Genomic DNA, 19,610 nt, shown 5'->3' with positions numbered 1-19,610 from the left:
CCTGGACTTTATTTTTAACTTGACAGCACCTGACAGGCCCTGGGGGAGAACTCAGAGGGTGATGGTTGAGTGGCAGCCAGGAGGAGGAAGTAGCTGTGGGGAGAAAGTGAGGAGAAATGTTCAATAATTAGGTGAAACTCGGAGAATAATGTGCAGATGAAGAAGCAGCAGAGAGGGAGGATGAAGCAGTTCTTGTCATGGCGGTGACAATGAGGGAGCCTGTTGATGCGGGAGCTAAAGTAAGCAGAGCTGAGACAATTTATTCTGAGAGAAGCAGAAAAGCTGAGGGAAAGAGAAGCTGCCGAAACAATTTGAGAGATTGCTGGACATTGCTGAAGTGACAAACATGGCATCCTGAATTTGACCTACTTTTGGCCTCTTATCACCCTTGCTGTTCAATCACTTGGCAGAGATCAGGCGTCTTCCCTTTCAGCCGAGTATTCCAGCAGGGTTCAATCATTGTGGCATGAGGATTGCACTGTTACCAAGAGAGCAGATAAACACACGCAGTTGGCCTAATTTTTTCCAGCAGGAAGTAGTGGCAGTGAAAAAAGTCCTGGCCCAGCTGCAGCTGATTATTGAGACCAACAGGTCCAACCTTTGGACTGAAAACCTTTCCCTTCTTGCAAAGGCTATACCTCTTGTCTGCATGCTATGAACTAGTTTTCAACTGCAGACGAAAGAAAACAAGTGGCACATGCAGGCAAACATTTACTGTACACTTTGGTTACTCCGAGAGTTCAGCGTAACACAGACGGATCATTTTGTCTTTACATTCAGGGGTTTGCACTGAAGAAATCCAGAAGCATGTTTTATAGACGAGCAACAAGGCAGTAATGTGAGTCATATCATGAACGTAGTATCGCTAAAATGGGTCAATCACGTGCAACATTTGTGCTACTTACCTGGTAAACTCAATAAAATAGAGATTTTTACTGGTTGTTGTTGCCCTACATTTGACTTTGATACTAGATTATATTGGGATGTTTATACTCAAGTCACGTTTTAAACATACTTTTACTCTATAAATCACAGGAACCTCAGAGGCTTTATGCTTTAAGATAAAAAAGGCATGAGATCCTCCCTCTAAAAAAAAACAAAAAACTGCCTCTTTCTTGAGCTTCAAGTATGACACCATACTATTCTGTGTGAATGACTTTGGATATGTCACCACAACCTGCAGGAACCCATTATTTCCACACAATGTGTGATGTCATCTCATCTAGCGTTCACTCCATTATGAAAGTTTTAGAGAAGTTTGGAAATGTGTACGAGAAGAGTAAGGCTGCCCATGATGGGAAATGTAATGGCGTAATCTCTACACCTGCGTTCTACTGTTGCAGAACAGGCTGAATGTTATAACACTTCATATGAAGATGTGCAACGTCTTGACGTTTAAACCTGCTGGTGTTTTCTGTAGTGTTCTGTTCCTAAAAGCTGGTGGGACTTTGTGTACCCGGTCATCAGCTCTGATTTATGGTGGTGGTCTGAGTTAGAGCTACATTTAGCTGATGATTCAAAGCTTGTGTCCCAGCTCTCTCAGTGTAATGTAGCCCTGCCTCTTAAAAAAACATTAAAAGTGGAGTCTGGAGGTGGCAGAGCTGTAGTCAGCACTTCTCCTCCGCCAGCAACTATCTGATCTGAGTAGTTATAGAAAATGTTAATTACAAAATCAACACTAAGACAAGGTTATAAAAGAAGGACCGATGAAAGCCAAACTCTTTGCCAGTAATTTTATTTGGAGATATTTTGTAGAACAGGGGAACCAATGATTACAAAAGAAGTCCATAAGTGTTCTACATGCTACACCGTAACCTAATTCATCATGCTTGCCTGGAAAAAGTACATAGAAATTTAACAAAAAACGTACAATTAAAACTGACGTACATTATACTCACCATTAACTTGACTTTAAATGTACCTTTCTCCTGTCTCCATGCACGCATTTTACATTACATTTAGATAAAAAATTAAGACTTTTAGGTGCTTCTTTAAACCATAGAGCAGTTTTTTCCACTAAAAAGACAGAACGCACCTATAAATAAAAAACAAAAATGATATCCTTTTGGACAATATTGGTGGAAAACAGAAAGCCTCAACTCCTGACAGAACATAACAGATGAATTTGCATCCTAGCGTTAAACAAAGGAACACTTGCACGTCCACATAGTGCCGAAATTAAACTTGAAGTCTGTCCAACTCCTCAATCTTCAATAATCACATTGAAATAACACATTTTTGATAAAATAAATATCGCACATCTGCTAGAAATAAATAATGATTACTGAAACACCTCACTATGTTAAATGCTAAAGTGAGACAGATTTCATCTATGTGACCACTTCATTTCATGGTATGAGGATGGTCATGTGTGTAAAGCACTAGTGCGGCTTCGAGTGTCTCTCGCGGCTGTTACCTTGAGGTAGATAACACATTTACATTAACGCCTACGATAATGGTTGCTGCTGGCATCATGTGTCAGATTTACAGTATGAAAGGGTTATTAAGGAAGCTTTCTTCAGGGAAAAAGAACATCATGAACAATTTTCTTTTTTCTTAAAAACAAAACAAAACAAAAAACAAAAAAAGGAAATCCAACCCCTTTTTTTCTTGTATCCCGTCCCACCAGGAAAGGTTGATTGAAAGCACTTTAAATGCCTACGGCAATGTCTGCGTCTGCCATCCTTCCTTATATCACAGTCAAACCCTATCTCTTCAATCAGAACCCTTCTTTTTACCTCCAGATAATTCTCTCCTTCTCTCTGTTGGTCTACAGTACTTGAAGCGAGCGAGTGACATGCCAGGTTAGCAATGAGGTCGTAGACATTAACCCATGAAGGCCTGGTGATCAAGGCTCAGAGTGATGACCAAAACTCTTTAAATATAATAAACCACCCCGCGCAACTCTTAAAAAAAGAAATTAAAAGTAACAATTGTAAAAAAGGTATGAAATGATTCAAGTACAATAATATACCATGTCATTTAAGAAAAACAACATAAAAACAAAACTACCTAGTTTTTGCACTGTACGGGAGGATATAGATTTCTTTAATTAAGATGTTTAAAGATGCTGCTGTATGTTTTATGGGCGATTTGTGGGGAACATTTGACAGCGCAGGTGGTGAGTGACGTCTGGATGGATTTTAGAGGCAAGTCATCGGTGCTGTCAAAGCCGGGCAGCGCAAGAGAGTCCAGTTGCATGTTAAGCACAATCTCTGTGTTCCTGCAGAGGAAGCTCTCCTCCTCCGAGGGCTCTGTCTCCGTAGGGGCGACAGTCTCTGCAACCACCTCCTCCTTCCGGCTGAACAGGCGGTCCAGGTAGCTGGTGTAAGTGCTCTCCTTCTGGTAGGGGTCCTCTTTATGAATGTCCCAGCATGCTTCGTCAATCAAACAGCCACTCTCGCTGATTCTCTCCCCAGAGCCGAAGCTCTCCCAGGGCTGAGTGGGCCGGACGCCGTCTCCTACGACGACCCCTTGCCCTACTCCACCTAACTGGGCAAGGTTCACCAGGCACTTCTCCTCCTTCTCTTGACTTATGGACTTGGACATGGAGCCGGAGCGCGGGGCTTCCAGCTGGGAAACGGAAGAGTTGAGCTCATTCAGGAGGCCCACCTCGTTGAGCAGGGTGGCCTCCTGACAGGGCTCGGGCTGCAGGCTCAGTTTGATGGTGCTGGCGATGAAGGAGTCAAAGTCAAAGCCCTGGTTCTGCTGGCCCTGAGGCTTGTCTGTCTGATGTTTCTCCTGCTCTCTGTCCTTCTCCACCGGACTCTGGGTCTTCTCAGCCTCCTGCAGTGCGATCTGGGCCTTCACAAGCCCGTTCTTCTCACACTTGCTCTTGGCTTTGCGGTCCGCTTTCTCCTTGCTCTGCTGCTCCTTCCAGTTTGAGAGGTCGATGATGAGCTTGGGCTCGTGGTAGTGGTTGACTTCACTGTCCCGCCAGATGAGGTTGTCCAGGTAGGAGGGCGACACAGCCTTGTAGTTACAGGTGTGGCTGCACTGCAGGTCACAGTATTTGTTCTCGTGGTGGTCGTCGTCATTGTCCTCCCAAGAACGCTCCAGTGGGAACATGGTCGAGTAGTCGTAGGACGGCTCATCCAGGAACTTCTCCCGATCTCCATCAGCATATTTACGAGGATCCACCTGGAGACAGACCGCAGCAACTATTTAGTCTTTGTTAATGGAAATCTTAAGCAAGTCAGAAGTAGGCATGTTATTTTTATAAAATACGTAAATATCCTTCAGCCTTAAATACTTGAGCTCATTTTAAAGCAATCTTTGTTGTACAACACTTGATCTGTGCTTCTTCACAATCTGCTAACATTTTGTTTGTGCAACTCTTGACCATTGTCCTTAAAAACTTTTTTTGTTGTTTTTTTAAGTAAATTAAAAATGAATAGAGAAGAGACAGATTTACAGTTGAATGGAGATGGAAATGTCAAAATTCAAACATACCTGAACCTCCTCCTCGTCGGTTACATCAGAGAGAGCCCTTGGGTCAACCTGTACTTCGTCTGGGTCGTGGGTGCTGTGCAAATGCCAGTCAGCCTCTGACAGCTGACTTTCATGATACCTAAGGAAGAACGACAGAGAAAATTAAGTACACACAGATGCCTCAAATTTTCCTTTTCTTGTTGTGTAATCTGCACATCCATTTATGACAAAATGAAAAGCAGACAAATCTCCACTGCAACTTAGGTTACAAGAGAAAATTAGTGACACAACAACAACAAAAATGTAACCATATATAAATATATAACAAAAGCCTGGAGACAACAGGTGTTTGAGAGGGAAAAAGCAAACGAGCATACCTGTCCCAGGTGTGGCTGTGGCTCTGGTCCATGAGCAGGATATCATCTACTTCATCCTCAATGTGGAAGGGGTGCAGAGAGATTGGCTCATCCAGGGGGAATGAGTAGTCAGCCATATAGGGGTGGGCCAGGGCCTCTTCTGCAGTCAAACGATCCATGGGGTTAAAAGTCAGGATCTTCTCCAGGAAATCCAAGGCTGCAGAGAGAAAGACCCAAGTTGTTTATCAAGTAGGAAACATGCGAGTGACTTGGAAGAATATGACCTTAACCCTTACGGTGGGTCTACGTTCATAACAGTACTTCACAATCCTTTGATATCTTCTACATGAATAAATAAGTGGTACGCACCTTGGGGACTAACGTCAGGCAGCAACTTGGCCAGTGGTGTGTGAGGCGTGGACATGTCGTTGCGGATGAAGACTGGGATGACACTGTGGAGCTCCTGGCAGTCTTCCTCTCGCAGCACAGGAATGGACTCCAGTATCAGCTGCATCTGCTCCAGTTCATGCGCTCCTGACAGAACAGACGGACAAATGTCAGGCGATTCTCTTAGAAGAGTTACGCAACATTCAACAGCGGCACGACTGGGTTAGTTTGTTTTAAATGAGGCTGAGCGCAGAAGATCACGATGTTAGTCGCCCTGTTGTCAGCTCAAGAAAGTTCCGACACACATGAACAGTCAGTCAAACCCTGCTCACCAGCAGGATGAGCAAACACCTCATCAGATATACGCTCCTGTATTAACATCATAACAGTGACCCAGTCTGCTTCAAAGATTACTCTCAATTAATTTACATATGAGGTGTTACAGTGAGTCATAAGTAAGAAACTGAGTCAACATTTACCAGCAAAGAGGGTTTTCCCTGTGAGCATTTCGGCGAAGATGCAACCAGCCGCCCACATGTCGATGGCTTTGGTGTAGTTGTTGGGAGAGAGCAGCAGGCGTGGAGACCTGTACCATTTTGTGACAAGACCTTCGGAGAGGTGGCCCTGTGGCAGAAGAGATGAGGAATATTTAATGGGATAATAAAAAAAACTCAAAAGAAAGAAAGTACAGTAAAGACAGTCTATGAACCGTAACATTACAGAAATTAGTCTTGTTTATGAGCTGGTGAGTCATAATGTTTGGTCAGTTCCCAGCTTAGAGGCTCTAAAATCTGCTTTTCTGTCAGATATGAAAAAATGTTAATACTTTTTTCATGTGCTCTGATGTTTGCCATGCCACACTGCTGCTCAACACGAGGCTAACGATCACACCATGCCTGCTGGTCCATGCTAAACCCAATGACCCCCCCCCTCCCTCCCCGTGCCTTCTCCTTGACGGCACTGCTCTGTGCAGGTCACGTATGCAGCCCAGCGAGGAGACAAAGACCCCAGAGAGAAAAGACAGATGAAAGGGGGGCGATCGGACACGTGCAGGCCCTGTCAGCAGTCTGAGAGAGCAGGATAATCCCCCGCTGCCACACACTCGCTCACCAATGACACACCAGTGACTCCAATCTGCACTCTGGTCTCACACAGTACCTGACTACTATCAGGAACAGGAGGACAGTGGAAACAAAGGAAATTGACCTGTGTGCATGTGTGCACACTCGTTCATTGAGGGAGGGGATGTGGTAAAATAACACCCCTGCTGCCCTTTCTCTCCCTCACATTCAGTTGACGTCAGTGTTGAGACCAAAATGGTCGCCTCACTATTAAACTGGTCTCCTCTTTCCATCCTAAATTAGCCATATATGCCAGTCACCTCGCCCTGCATGCCATTGTTTTGATGGGCCTGAAAATGGCACACCATGTTGACTGTAGATATGACAACCATCTTTCGCTACTATGTTTGTCTGAGTGAAGTGGTGGCTTTCAACAAGTAGCTTGTAAGGAATTACAAGGTAGTGACTCACATGCAGGTCACACCTCAACTACTGACTGAAACGTGCCAGCCTGTCCAGCACCCACTCAAACAAACACAAATTGTATCTAACATGTGAATATGGTTACTATGAGGAAATATATGCAACCATCCAAGCAGAACATTGCTACAGATATGTAGATTATGTTAGCCCAGTGTAAGGTCATTGCGAAAGGACATTTCTGCGTGCAATGGACTCTGAATTAAAAAGAAGCAGATTAGAGTTTTACATTCCAGCTGAACATGATGCGGTTTATTTAACCCCAGCAGCTGGAGTTCAACCTAAAACAGTTTTTTACTTAAACTGAAGTGTTCACCACAAGTGCAGACACATAGGCATCAAAGAATGAGCCATCTCAGCATCTCTCGCAACAGAAGGTGAATAACTCATCACCTGAGCTAGATCAGAAGAGAGGGGTGACATTTAATGACTCATAAAGACTCCCTCAGTGTGTCACGCCTCCCTTAGTCACAGCAAAATTCAGCTGCTCTGACCAGATGTGATTAAAAGGTGGATGGTGGTTTTTTTTTCTTCTTATTCACAGAAGATGTTGACTGAAGACGAACTGGGAGGTTTCTATGCTGGCACTGAATGTATTTCAGTCTCCACCCACCCACACACACGTGAATCCTTTCACAGGCAAAGCATTGAGCTGTAAATAGCAGGCTAAGTGGAGCGTCACCGCAGTCTGACACGTTGGACATATAATGTCATTATGTGTGAAGTATGTATTGTATACCGTCTGTGGCTGAACACCATAAGTCATGTTACTTTTGATGTATGAGGACAAGTATGAAGCTAGAGCTGCAACGATTAATTGACTTAAAAAAAAATTGACAAACAATTTGCTGTTTCAGCTTCCCAAATACAAGGATATCCTGCTTTATGTCATTTCATAAATCAGGGATCATGAGTTTTTTTGACTGTTGGTTTGACAAAAGAAGGAATCTGAAGAGGAGTACAACTACAAAAGCAAGTTGATTTACATGTTGGGAGCAACAAGATGATCTTTTAAGGTTTAGGGAGTAACTGAAACCACCTTTTGGATATTCATTAAACTTACAGACAACTCCCATCTGTTATTCTTGTGAGCTCATATGAAGTCTGGAGCCAGACAAGCTTGTAGCTGAAAAAAATAATTAGGTCAAATGTGTGTACTTCATGTGTGTGTTGTACAGGATGCTTGTGTGGGTAAAAGGACCTCTATGAACCCTCCAACCTACTAAGTAGGTTCATAGAGGTCCCTTACTCATAACATTCCATAAAACTTTTTAAGTTATTACCGCTCACATCATCAAATATTTCTAACTTTATGTTGCGCGACAGACAAGGATCAAGATCCTACATTCAACAACTTCCTGTGTTGACATTGAGAAACTACTTTGACTTCCCGGTATGTTACAATGCAAATAGACCACATGTTCTATATTTGCCATTTATCTTGCACCACTAGTCCAAAACATATGTTGCCACAGTGAGCGGATTACTTAGCTACGGCAAACATTTTAAATGTTACAGTATCCTGACATACTGTACAGTCTAATTTGTTTTGTATAAAAAGACACAACACATGCTAAAAACTAATGGGTGAGCATATATCAAAAATCTTTCTCTCTCTTTTAAAAGGGTGTGCCAGAGCTGAAATGAACACAGGGTTTAGATCGGATTCAAAGTGGCTCCTACAACAAGAAAAAGAGCTGCCTGGGAAAAGGAGGGGAGTCTGGGCTGGAGAAGTTAGATGAGTGCATGTGAATTCTTGTCATTCTTGATCCTGCGCCACCTTGAGAGTTGGCCTTGCAGTTCACACGGGCAGAAACAACTGGTTTTCTCACAACAATAGAGACACGGCACAGAAACATGGGTACTCCTGGCAAGCTGCATATGGCATACATAAAGTAAAAGCCATGTAAGATTAATAAACGCCGAAATGGCATCATGAGAGGCGCCGTCTTTAATAACCTGAGCAACACAAAACAGCAGGAACATGAGAGGATAAAAGATGGATCAAAAACCTTGTACTTCACCACTGATGCATGAATCTAAATACCTCATTACTGAATCTACGCCAGAGACTGAGATCCACTGGCAGAGGGAGCTTCTTTATTTAGAAGCTATGCTATTCAAATAACATGCACTCAAGCCACCCAGCTGCTTCGGCTCACCCAGTCTGCTTCAAGTAGTGGTTGGTTGTGAAAGCAAATTTGCCCCCAGTGATTCTGCCCCCAATGTCTGGCCAACACTGAAACCAGTTGTTTTTCTACGCCTCCACACTCCACTGAGCACCTTAGTGTCCTGGGAGGGTGATGGGTTCATTTTCACACAAGCCTCATTTGATACATGACACCAAACTGTGCACACTCTATCAGAGTGACTATAGGTGGTGTCATGTTAAAGTGACAGGTCGAGGTATCAAGAGTCCTCCCTGCCCAAAACCAAACCACTGTTGTTATCAAAGCAGGGACAGAAACAGCAGCAGGGTCAAGTCTATTCGAATAAGAGTGCCTACAGTATCTGTTTCCTTGTCAAAAGTCAGCTACCGTAGTCTGCTGCAGTTTTACAGCAAACAAAAGTGGGGGGGGGGGGGGAAAGGAGCTGACCCCAATGAAGCAGCTTTTTAATTCTCCTTAGCCTGTGTGTTTCCCCACAAGGAAAAACTGTGTATAGAGAGGAAAAAAAGATCATATGGCTATTTGTTCCAATAGTGATGCTAGTATTTGAAATTTCTCTGATACAGCCTCAAATCTGGAATCAGAAAGTGAATACGCCAGCCTTCGCACTGATCTGCATGAATTTATTAGCCACAAAAGGCTGATGAATCAATTTGTTTTCTAACTCTTTTTGGACTTTCACTTATTTCCAAGGTTATCATCTGAATTGGCTTAATAACAAACTAGTTTAAAAAAAAAAAAGAAAAATCTATTAAGAAGGCGATAAAGGCATCAGAACATTTCCACAAACCGCAGCACTACTTTGTTTCATATGAAAGAGCATTACACAGCCACAGTTTGGAAAGGAGAGCAGGGTCAAATCCTTTTAAAGTCAGTGCGCCGACAGCATTTGTGCTTATGACAAAAACCCAGTACTACAGCAGACAAAAGTCAAATACATGAGAGCTGACCCCAAACAAGCAGCATTTAATACCCCCCAGCCTGCATGTTTCCCCATGAGGACAAACTGCTTATATAAAGGGAAAAAAAAAAAACACATGGAAAACCCTGCTGTAGGGGAGGAGTGACTTCAGTGACTGAACTGTCTGTAAAACTCTCACTTATTCCTGGCAAACATGAGGGCCTCATCTTCAGCTTTCTGAGACACAACTATTGTCTCAACCACAGATGTGACTCATATGAGAATATAGAAGTCCTGGAAAAAATGTGACTATACTACAGAAGGCTAGTAGTAGTAATAGGGGTGGGTTGCAAGCTGAAACAAGTAGTAAACAAGTGTGTACAGGTCTGTCTCAGAGAGATGTATGATGTCCCTTGTCCTCCTGGATGTGTAAGGGATATGAATGAGGCTGTGTTAGCCGGAGGAGTCACATCACGTGAGCCCTCTTCAGACTGTCCAATGACTAATCTGAGACACGTGTAAGCATCTGACTGCCTCAGTCAGAAGATGCAGCAGCTACAGTGAGAGAGGGAGGGAGATTTCCCAAACAAGATTCCCTCACATCACACCACCATATGGTCTTGGACTAGAATTTCCTCATCCCTTTATAAGGTGACAGAAAGACACAGGGGCGAAACAGGCCATCCACCTGGCTACAATTACACAAGCTAATCCATACTGTTCTTGGACTGAAGAGGAAAGCCTTAATTGCTGCCGTAACACAGCTTCACAAACAAAATGCAGGTTTATAGGGAGCAGTGGGTACATTGAACATTTGGTGTGTTGACATCTGGCTTTTAATGGCCAAGTTTACATGTTGCTGGCATCAGATGTGAAACAAGGATAAAAACAGCAACACATGAGCCGATTTCACATTTGCACTCCTTTCAGGCAGGAGGACTCTGAAAAACTCCTGATCTGGATGTTCACAAAATGCACCTCACAGTGGGAGACTGTCCTGGTCGGATCGGAGGTGGTTCTCCTGAGGCAAGAGATTACAAAAAGAAAATTGCGGAACGAAGCAACAGAGTCCGCTATACGCAGCTATTTAGAGAATATTTGCCTTTATATCAGTGCTACGTGTATACAGAATCAAAGTATAAACAAAAAGAGCAGAGAATACCATATTGGTGAACAGAAACCACAACGCAGCAGTTCAATTACACGCACACAGATCGTACCGGTCATGTGCGCACAGCGTATGGTTGTGCACCAATCGCAAGGAATAAACGTCACTCCCCCTCCCATTGAGGCTTAACAATTTCATAAAGGCTGAACTACCTTCTACAAGAGCATTTTTGGCATTTTTTCCCAACATGGAAGTGTGGATTTACTTTATCTTTTAATATAAATGAACCCACTTATTTTTAAATTTAGATCTGGAATCAAGCCTGTTTTCACTCCTAGCTGTATACACCTTTAAGCGGAAGAAAAACAGTTCCCAGGGTTTTGCTTTCCGCTGCTTCAATTCTCCTGACAGGGGAAACAGAGGCGTTACTTCAAGGAACCACATCCCGTCTTATTAACTTCCTGCTGTGAAACTGCATCAACCCATGGGAGGCACCACATTACTGGGAAATATAACCTAAACATCACGTGTCGTAGCAACAAAAAGCTTATCTATGGGAACAAAGAGTGCACAATGATCAACAAGTCCTCTTCTCAAAACTCAATAAAATCAATACACCATTTTTTCCAAAACTACTTGTTTAACTGGAACCACTACTTTAAAACTGATCCTACCTTGTGGGAGTAGTGTGGGTCCATGATGCGTGCCAGCCCAAAGTCCCCAATCTTCAGCACCAGGTCCTCTGTGTTAACAAAGAGGTTGGCAGGCTTGAGGTCACGGTGCAGCACATTGGCAGAGTGGATATACTTAAGGCCCCTGAGGAGCTGGTACATGAAGAGCCTGGCGTGGCCCTCCGATAGAAGGCCCCTGTCCAACAACTGACACAGGTCAGTCTCCATGTACTCCTGCACAATGTAGACAGAGTTGACCTCTGTCAGAGACACCACATCCTCTGTTAGCCTGCGTCCGTTGGGGCCTAGTGTCTCAAACACCTGGTGACATGTGAGAAAAAAAAAGGTTAAGACTTAAAAACTTTCAAAGCTAGACATTCTTTCAACAATGGAAAATGCGTTTGGCACGCTCCTCGCATCTTACCTTGACAATGTTGTCATGGTCGAGGCGCCTGATAATCTTGATTTCCCGTAGGGCGTGTTTCACACTCTGTGGGTCGGTCAAGATGATTTTCTTTACAGCTACTCGCTTGTCACAGTCGGTGTCCACTGCTGAGAACACCAGGCCGTTCCCTCCGTAGCCAAGAGGCTTTAAGTCCATGTAACGAGAACCCAGGTCAAAGCCGTGGATGTTCATCAGGGACTCAAACTTCTCCGCCATGACGACTAGTTTCGCTTTGTATTCACCAGGCTTCTTCTTTATCTAACGTTAGGCCTGTTTTTAAGTCCAATCTTAACACCAACGGGGGAGTTTATTTGACAATTCACCTACTGCTTCAGAGGCTGAGCTAACTGACCCCTGTATAGATGACTACTCAGTCCCCCCTTTCTAACCGTCACTGTCAAATGTGGGGCACAAATGTACAATCCATCTTTCTTTCCATTTTGAATAAGGAGAGGAAATGTTCAAGTTTAATCCCTCCACAAATCCTCACTGTTTAATACTACACTAGTGTTTTCAGACTGCAATGGAATGGACTTGAATGAGGCCAATTAAAAAGCACTGATAATATGTTTACCTATAAAAGCATGTAGTCGCATCCTTACAGTGCAGATACATTCAGTGTATGACTGGTCCTGAGCAGCTTCATGTAAAGTGTGCCTTAATGCACTGGGTTTTTTTTTTGTGTTAGTTTGAAATATTGATCTACGCTGTTACTTTCCTGTCAAGCAGCCGGGGGGGGGGGTTTGTAAAACAGAAATGAGTCTGGCCTTGAAGTCTTCAAAGTAAATTTTCACCCTCAATGATCAGGTGGCTCAAGCTCGCCACAGTCGCAATCAAAACTATCCTCCATTTTACTTGGGTATATCCTGAAAGACAAGAGGACACAGAACAAGAAAAGCTTAGGATTGTAGTGCATTACTGTTTAACAGAGCCAAACAATAGGAGTGTAACTATCCTCTAAGAGGCTTTACGCAGAAATAATCAACCAATTCAATGGGAATTTTAGGCATACATTGGCCTCATTAAGATTAAAATACTTTCGGGATTTCCACAAAAGTAACAAACAATAATAATCTTCTTCTTCTTCGTCGGCTTTAGTGTAAACGTGGTGTCTAATGGAAACCAATCCCCCTCCCCTCCCCGCCCGTTTTCAGCGCTTGCTCGTCCGGTTTCTTAGTATCGGGGAAAAAGGAAAGAAAGAAGAAAGAGGTGTACCCACTGGGGTTTACGCTTTGAAATGTATGAGTGCACTCAAATACAATTTGCCTTTAGGATATAACAATATTCATCTATTATTTGTTAACACCGCCTATTTCTGGCCTTCACCCGGTCTGACTGGCTGGCGGAAAAAAGCCGATAATGGCAGCGTGACGGCGGGCAGACGAGCTACAGACTTCCGTCGACTTGGATCTTATTTTATAATATTGCCATGGCCACCATTCGACACACACACTGTCTGCGTTGTATATATATAGACAAAAACGGACCCCTGCCCAGTACATAGTTCATAAAAGTCAAGACAAAACGTAGAGGTGAAACCCGGTGATAGCAGGAACAAAGGGCTCGTTGTTGGGTTTCTGACTACGTGGAAACAGCACAAAGCCGACCACCGCAAAAAAAAAAGCATCTCCAAATAATAAGAAAATAATCACACACATAGGCTGAAACAGCAAGAGGCAAACATCGACATGTGAGAGTTTACTTACAGTCCTTATTCGTAGCATTGGTCTGGTTATATCTTTAATCAAACCTTAGACCAGGTTTGACTGCGCTCCGCTACCCGACCTCTGCGGATCTGTTGCAATCGCCATTGAGGCTGGGCAGAGCTAAGAGAGGGAGTGTGTCGTCACAAGGCTGCCTTCACGGTCTGTCGGATATACCCTTACTGAAGGGGGAGAGCCCTCCAGTGTATACATGATTAGGTTGCAGTTTTTGCAGACTTTTCGCCTCTCTGGTCATTTATTTTTTTAATTTATATTTATATTTTTTTTTTTGTTTACATTGAGCGTGTATCTGTTTGATCAATGCTCTAAGTTATAGTTGACAACGAGATGACTGTAACAATATAATTCAAAGTCACTCTCATGTTGATTGAGTTCGTTCATGCAGGTTATAGGCCTAAGTACAGACTCAAAGACTGGGTATAATAGTATATTACATAAAATACATTAAAGTTTATTGTATGAGTGACATAAGTATCCTTAATGGTCCTTAGAAACAACCATTTTCTCTGTAATACTTTTTCTGTCAATCCTTTGTTCGTCTTTAAGATAATGTATAGGCTATAATGTAATAGAAGGGCAAAATAAGGGAGGCTTTGTGTATTTTATGTCATATTTCCAAATGATTGTAGTCGGGATTAATTACAATCATCAAGAATTAAATGAATCAAATAAAAAACGATAACTTTAAACTGCTACCGCCCCGACCGCAATACGGCACTGTTTATTATATGTTGTTATTCCGAGCAGCACTTGAAAGCAGCAGGGATTCATTCAAAACATGTGTTTATGGGATCACATGACAGCGGTAGATTCAAAATCCAACTTCATATTTACTTACAGTTTAACGGATGCAATAATAACAGCACCGTGCACGTGTCAATCTTCCAGTAAACTGCATGCGTAGCACGTTTCAAACAAAGTTCAGTAATTAAAATTTGCAATCCTTGTAAAACCATAGACCTAGGCCTACATGCAGGCTAGGTTAAATAGAGATGGAGGGAGAAAGTAGGTTGCATTTTTCCTTTGCTTTTATGTGTTGTTTTATTCAGCCTGCATGTGATCAGGGGAAATGGGTGAAAACAATCTCTGTATTGCTCATAGGCCTACGAAGTCATGAAAAATAAAAAAAACATGGTAAGCAAAACCAAAATACCATGTAACATGTCAGTTTCTTTCTCTTACCTGAGTAACAGACATTATATGTTTGACAAAAATCTTGTTAAAATGTCTTCCCAGGCCTGTTTTCGCATCGAACACCAACAGTAGCCTATCGGTTGTTTTTTTTGTTTCATCTGTTGTTTGTTGGATTCTTCCACGATTTGTTTTTCCTCAGCCTATTTGTTTTTGATGGGAATTAACGTTGTTTTCGGATTATGGCATGCATTAGCCGTGCCAGTGAGAAAATCGCAGTGACAGTACACTCACTGCAGCTTGAGGATTTAGAAAGTCCATCTGGTACTGTGATGCGCATGGTGTTTCTCTTTCAGCGGTCCGCCCTCACATCTGATCTCCATGAGGTTCACAATTCCCGAGCAAAAACAAATTCAAGAGATAAAAAAAAAAGAAAGAAATTGGGCATTTCTATGTTCAGAGACCCTATTCAGACTGCGGTTAGTATCCCACAGCCTGCAGCGATAGCTCCTCTCTCTGTGTGGATGCTGCTGAATGCATGGATGGGCGGGCAGCAGCATCACAGCCGCAACAACGAGTCTACATCAGCATCCGCAGACAGACCATGTGGGAACGCATGTGCCCAAGAATGCAGATGCCTCTCACAGGCCGGGATGGGCTCTGCGATGGAGAAACAGCAGGGACTGCATGCGGACTGAGCTATATGCGACAGACTCAGAGAACGACTTATTGTAGGGCATTTCAGAGAGGGCAATATCAGGAAAAGATGTCCTAGTTTAGTTGAGAATGAAGTGTATAGGGTTAGTCTATCTATCCCTAAAACCTCTGGTTAAGAAACGGTTTGATATGATTACCTTCATTTTAAAGGGAAACAGAAAAAGTAGGGATGATAGATTGATTGATTGATTGATTGATAGACTATTTCCTTGTTTAAACATTGAAGTTAATAGGTTTATTGGACTACTTTTTGGAGAGTTTCAATTTAGTCAGCCATTTCATGCAATAATACAAGTATTGCATGAAAAAGATATCCTATTTTAAATAGTTAGGAGTTAAGGCAGTGCACTACTGCTCTAAAGTATACTTCATCAGAACAGATTCTTTCTAACCTGGCTACTCTGAGGGATGCACTGCCACGTCTATGCCGAATCATACACTTTGTATCTTTAGAAACTTGGCAAGATGGCTTGAAACTTTCCTTTACATAACCTAGCTCTGTCCTCTGTCCCCTCTCTGTTATCAGTACTTAGTCTGATCAAAGCACTGTTGATAGTTTAATACCATGTTAATAGATAAGGCATTGCTTGCCCCATTAGTCCTCTTTGACCCTGGCTGTGCATGAATGAATGGAGGTCAGAAGCTGAAGCAAATCTATCGCACCCTCCCTGTGGGGGTCAAATTCAGCTCTTAACTGTTTTAGAGGAGAAAAGTCTTCTTCTCTTATTTGTATTCCAGTCACAAGTAATGGCAAACAATGTGTCTCCGGCAGGGTCATTACAACCGGCCTCACTTGTTACATCATGACATGAGATAAATAGTTGATATCAAGTCTGAGTCCACTGACTTTGTCATTCAGCTGAGATTACAGAGGCGTCACTTAAACTTAACTTAAATGTAAGTGCCATATTCACTGTAATGTTGGGGTACAGTACTGTTGCAATCAGGGTCGTCTGTGTCAAGCATGCAGTAAGTCCCGATCGTGTGGTATATGAACTTATGCACACAGGTCATACATCAGCTAGCTCACTGTATCACAAGACTTTTTAACTTTTCTTATTTATTTTTTCAATTGAGTACCTAGCTAAATATGTCCCAAATATCTCAGGTGGATACTTTTTTAATGAAAAAGGAAATCTTTTTGCAACTTACCGAAACTGAATTGGTCCTTAGAAGACGGGCACAACATGGTTGAAAAGTTAATATTCCATTCAGTAGAAATTGCACTTAATATCCAGACACTGTAGGTCCAACAGGCAGACAGGTGTAAAGGTCTCAGTGCATTCCAGTATATGAGTGTGTGAATGTATTCTCAGAGTGTTATGCTACTCCATGTGCCTCTGGCTCTGAGGTGGAGCTCCATTGACAGTTAATATAGGCCAGGCCAGAGAGGGGAGGAGACTGCTCTGTGTATGGCTTGGCCTTTTAGTGTGTCAGACCTACCAACACCACCACCTCTCTCGCGTCTCTCTCTCTCTTTCACTGCTACTTAATTACTCTTTACTGATTTTTTTTTTCCCCCTCATTTTTAAATCTGCTCTTGTTGACGTTTTGGTTCAGTCCGAGCAAAGATTAACCTTCAGTGTGAAACATTTTCCCATTTCTCTGTAAGACCGTTCCAAATCCAGTTTTGGTGATTCATATTTTTTTTGATCTGTCAGCTTACATGAAAGGATTACACAGTCTAACATGGTTGTGAATGTGCTGTGTCACTCTGGATGATGTAAATTTTGCAAAAACATTTGATAGAAATACAAAATGAATGAAAAAAAAAAGCTCATCCAGTTATAATCAAGGCAGATTTTCTCACATGCTGCACATTGTTGGTGATTTCTTTTGGATCAGTGTTTTGCAAAGAACAGATTCTAATGTGCAACAAACACTTCTGTGTGTTTTTGCAGCTGATCCTCTGTATGGGGGTCTCTGAGTTTTATCGCTCGTGGAAATGGTAAGACTCAGCGGGAAGTTTATGAACTCTTGATTCTACAAATGTCAGAGACGAGTCACAGCTGATCCATGTGGAGTACAATGTGTGCCTGTTTTCATGCTGCCCCACATTTCTCATGTTGTCTTCATGAAACCCCTGTCGGCGGTCTGCTGCAGTCACAACATCACATGGTGGGTGTCTGCCACTCTTTCCCTGCAGATTGCAGAAACAGTCTACAGGGAAATAGTCTTCATCTGCCGGCTTGTCATGTGGCAGGTTGCTGGCATCTCAGACTGGCACATTTGGACTATTAGGATCTCTGTGTGTGTGTGTGTGTGTGTGTGTGTGTGTGTGTATTCATATTATATTTAAACTGCAGACTGATGAAGCGTCTGGCCAAGCCTTGTAACATAGGAATGGGGAAATGAGGGCAAAGCTGTGGGTTTCATGATGTTAGCCCATATTTTGCTTTCCATGACAATTTCCTTCTGTCCACCATATTTCATTCAGTCATTCAGACCTTTATTCAAGTAAAAAAAAAAGACCATTGAAGTTTCCTTCATTTGTGATTAATACAAGACAGACCTAAATAAATACGCAGTTTAAAAAAACAAAAACCTTTTAGCCAAGATGTCTCAGTACTGACACTCATATCGGTTTCAGCTTCTGATACTTCTTGAAATGTATTATTGGGTATCAGCGAGAAGCCTACACAAGTGTTTTATTTAAACAATGTTATGAGGTTCCTCAAGATGACGTACAGCTAGCTTGTTTGTTGGTGCTTTGCATGTTTTTAGTATGAAACTTCTTAAAGAGTCCATCTTTCAAAAAGTAAAAAAAAAGCTGGTTGAAACACTGATTGAGCAATTTTGATTTTAAATCTGTGTCACTGAATCTTTTTTTTAGCTGACTAGAATTCCTCATTTGGTCTATTTAAAACAAATAAAAATAGAGCCGAGAGCGGAAGAGGTTTGAAATCATAAATTAATTGACGATGAGCTTGATCTTTGTGTGCACTTGCCTTTTTGTGATCAGATACTCACACTCAAAGGACAGCGTGTTCCTCAGCAGTGCTGCAATCAGTGGAGAAACCCCATCAATTAATTAATCACTGATTACCCTGAATGAGCACAGTGAGAGACCATTATGTAACACTTACAGAGGCAACATAGTACTCACGGTGATCTTTTCCATAGTGTCAGCTCTTATATAACAAACAGTCCCCCTGGACCTGAAGCCAATGTGCAGAATGGATCAACACTGGGTATGATTTATTTCTGCCCTGTTAATATCAGCGACCTGTTGACCCTCATAGGAGCGGTGTTATCCTCGTACACCCTGTACGCGACAAATACCAAGCAAGGAAGGTATTTCACATGGTTGTGATAGAGGCCTATAAGGATGAAGAGTTGGCACACTTTCCCTGCTGTGGTTGTGTCTCCAGTGAACAGGGAAAATGTGTTTACATTCACACACCCTTCTGTGGCTTGATTTGCAGTAAGATGATACTCACAGGACTATTCCTATCTGCAATCCCCTACCCATTTATCAGAGTGGTTCCAATACAGATACCAGTATCAGTCCACCGCTGATACTGCCTGAAATGCTGTAAGGGTTATTGTGGGCACACTAGTCAATGAATCAATCCAAACAAGTGGTCCCCATCATTCATGGTTTCAGGTCAATTATCACCTGACACTAGATAACAACAACTATGTTGCGCAAGCAGAGGACACAATGTTGGTCAAAGCCATAAAAATGTGTGTCAAGCCATAAAAATGTGTGTCAAGCCATAAAAATGTGTATCAAGCCATAAAAATGTGTATCTTCACCAGTATTACTTGTGTTGCTTTAATTGCAGAGGTAATTTGTACCAGCCAATACTTTAGTCTAGGTATCAAAATCTGTATCATTAAAGTAAAAAATGGTATTGGAGTATCACTTGTATTTATATATTCTCATAAATCTATTCTCTAAATCTCTCTGATGCTGCCATGATATTTTTGGGGAGAACATTTCCTCATATACCCGTTATATCAGACTGAACTGGCTGTCCCATCTCATTGCTTTCTCTTCCAGCACCGACAAAGATGTCCAAACGCC

At 42.4% G+C, this 19,610-nt stretch overlaps 1 protein-coding gene across 3 annotated transcripts; it reads right to left on the bottom strand.

The window, feature by feature from the left end:
• Window positions 1-1,718: 1,718 nt before the first annotated feature.
• On the bottom strand, window positions 1,719-16,920 carry mapk6 (mitogen-activated protein kinase 6). 3 transcript variants are annotated; one of them, XM_020637882.3, is made up of 8 exons: window positions 16,733-16,920; window positions 11,988-12,874; window positions 11,567-11,884; window positions 5,654-5,798; window positions 5,157-5,321; window positions 4,809-5,004; window positions 4,453-4,570; window positions 1,719-4,140 (listed from the first exon to the last, which is right to left on the bottom strand). In XM_020637882.3, exons 2-8 carry the CDS (start codon window positions 12,222-12,224, stop codon window positions 3,049-3,051), a joined length of 2,271 nt encoding a protein of 756 aa, XP_020493538.1. In that variant the 5' UTR covers window positions 12,225-12,874; window positions 16,733-16,920; the 3' UTR covers window positions 1,719-3,048. The 3 variants fall into 3 exon arrangements, with proteins under 3 accessions (XP_020493538.1, XP_065808868.1, XP_020493535.1); XM_065952796.1 differs by lacking the exon at window positions 16,733-16,920 and adding an exon at window positions 14,915-15,363; XM_020637879.3 differs by lacking the exon at window positions 16,733-16,920 and adding an exon at window positions 13,715-13,834.
• Between the last annotated feature and the right edge of the window lie 2,690 nt (window positions 16,921-19,610).

The sequence above is a fragment of the Labrus bergylta genome, chromosome 3 (assembly GCF_963930695.1).
Source record: "Labrus bergylta chromosome 3, fLabBer1.1, whole genome shotgun sequence".
In the NCBI taxonomy this organism is placed as follows: Eukaryota; Metazoa; Chordata; class Actinopteri; order Labriformes; family Labridae; genus Labrus; species Labrus bergylta.
The sequence above is the reverse complement of the archived record's forward strand: the minus strand, read 5'-3'. Positions and strand labels throughout refer to the sequence as shown.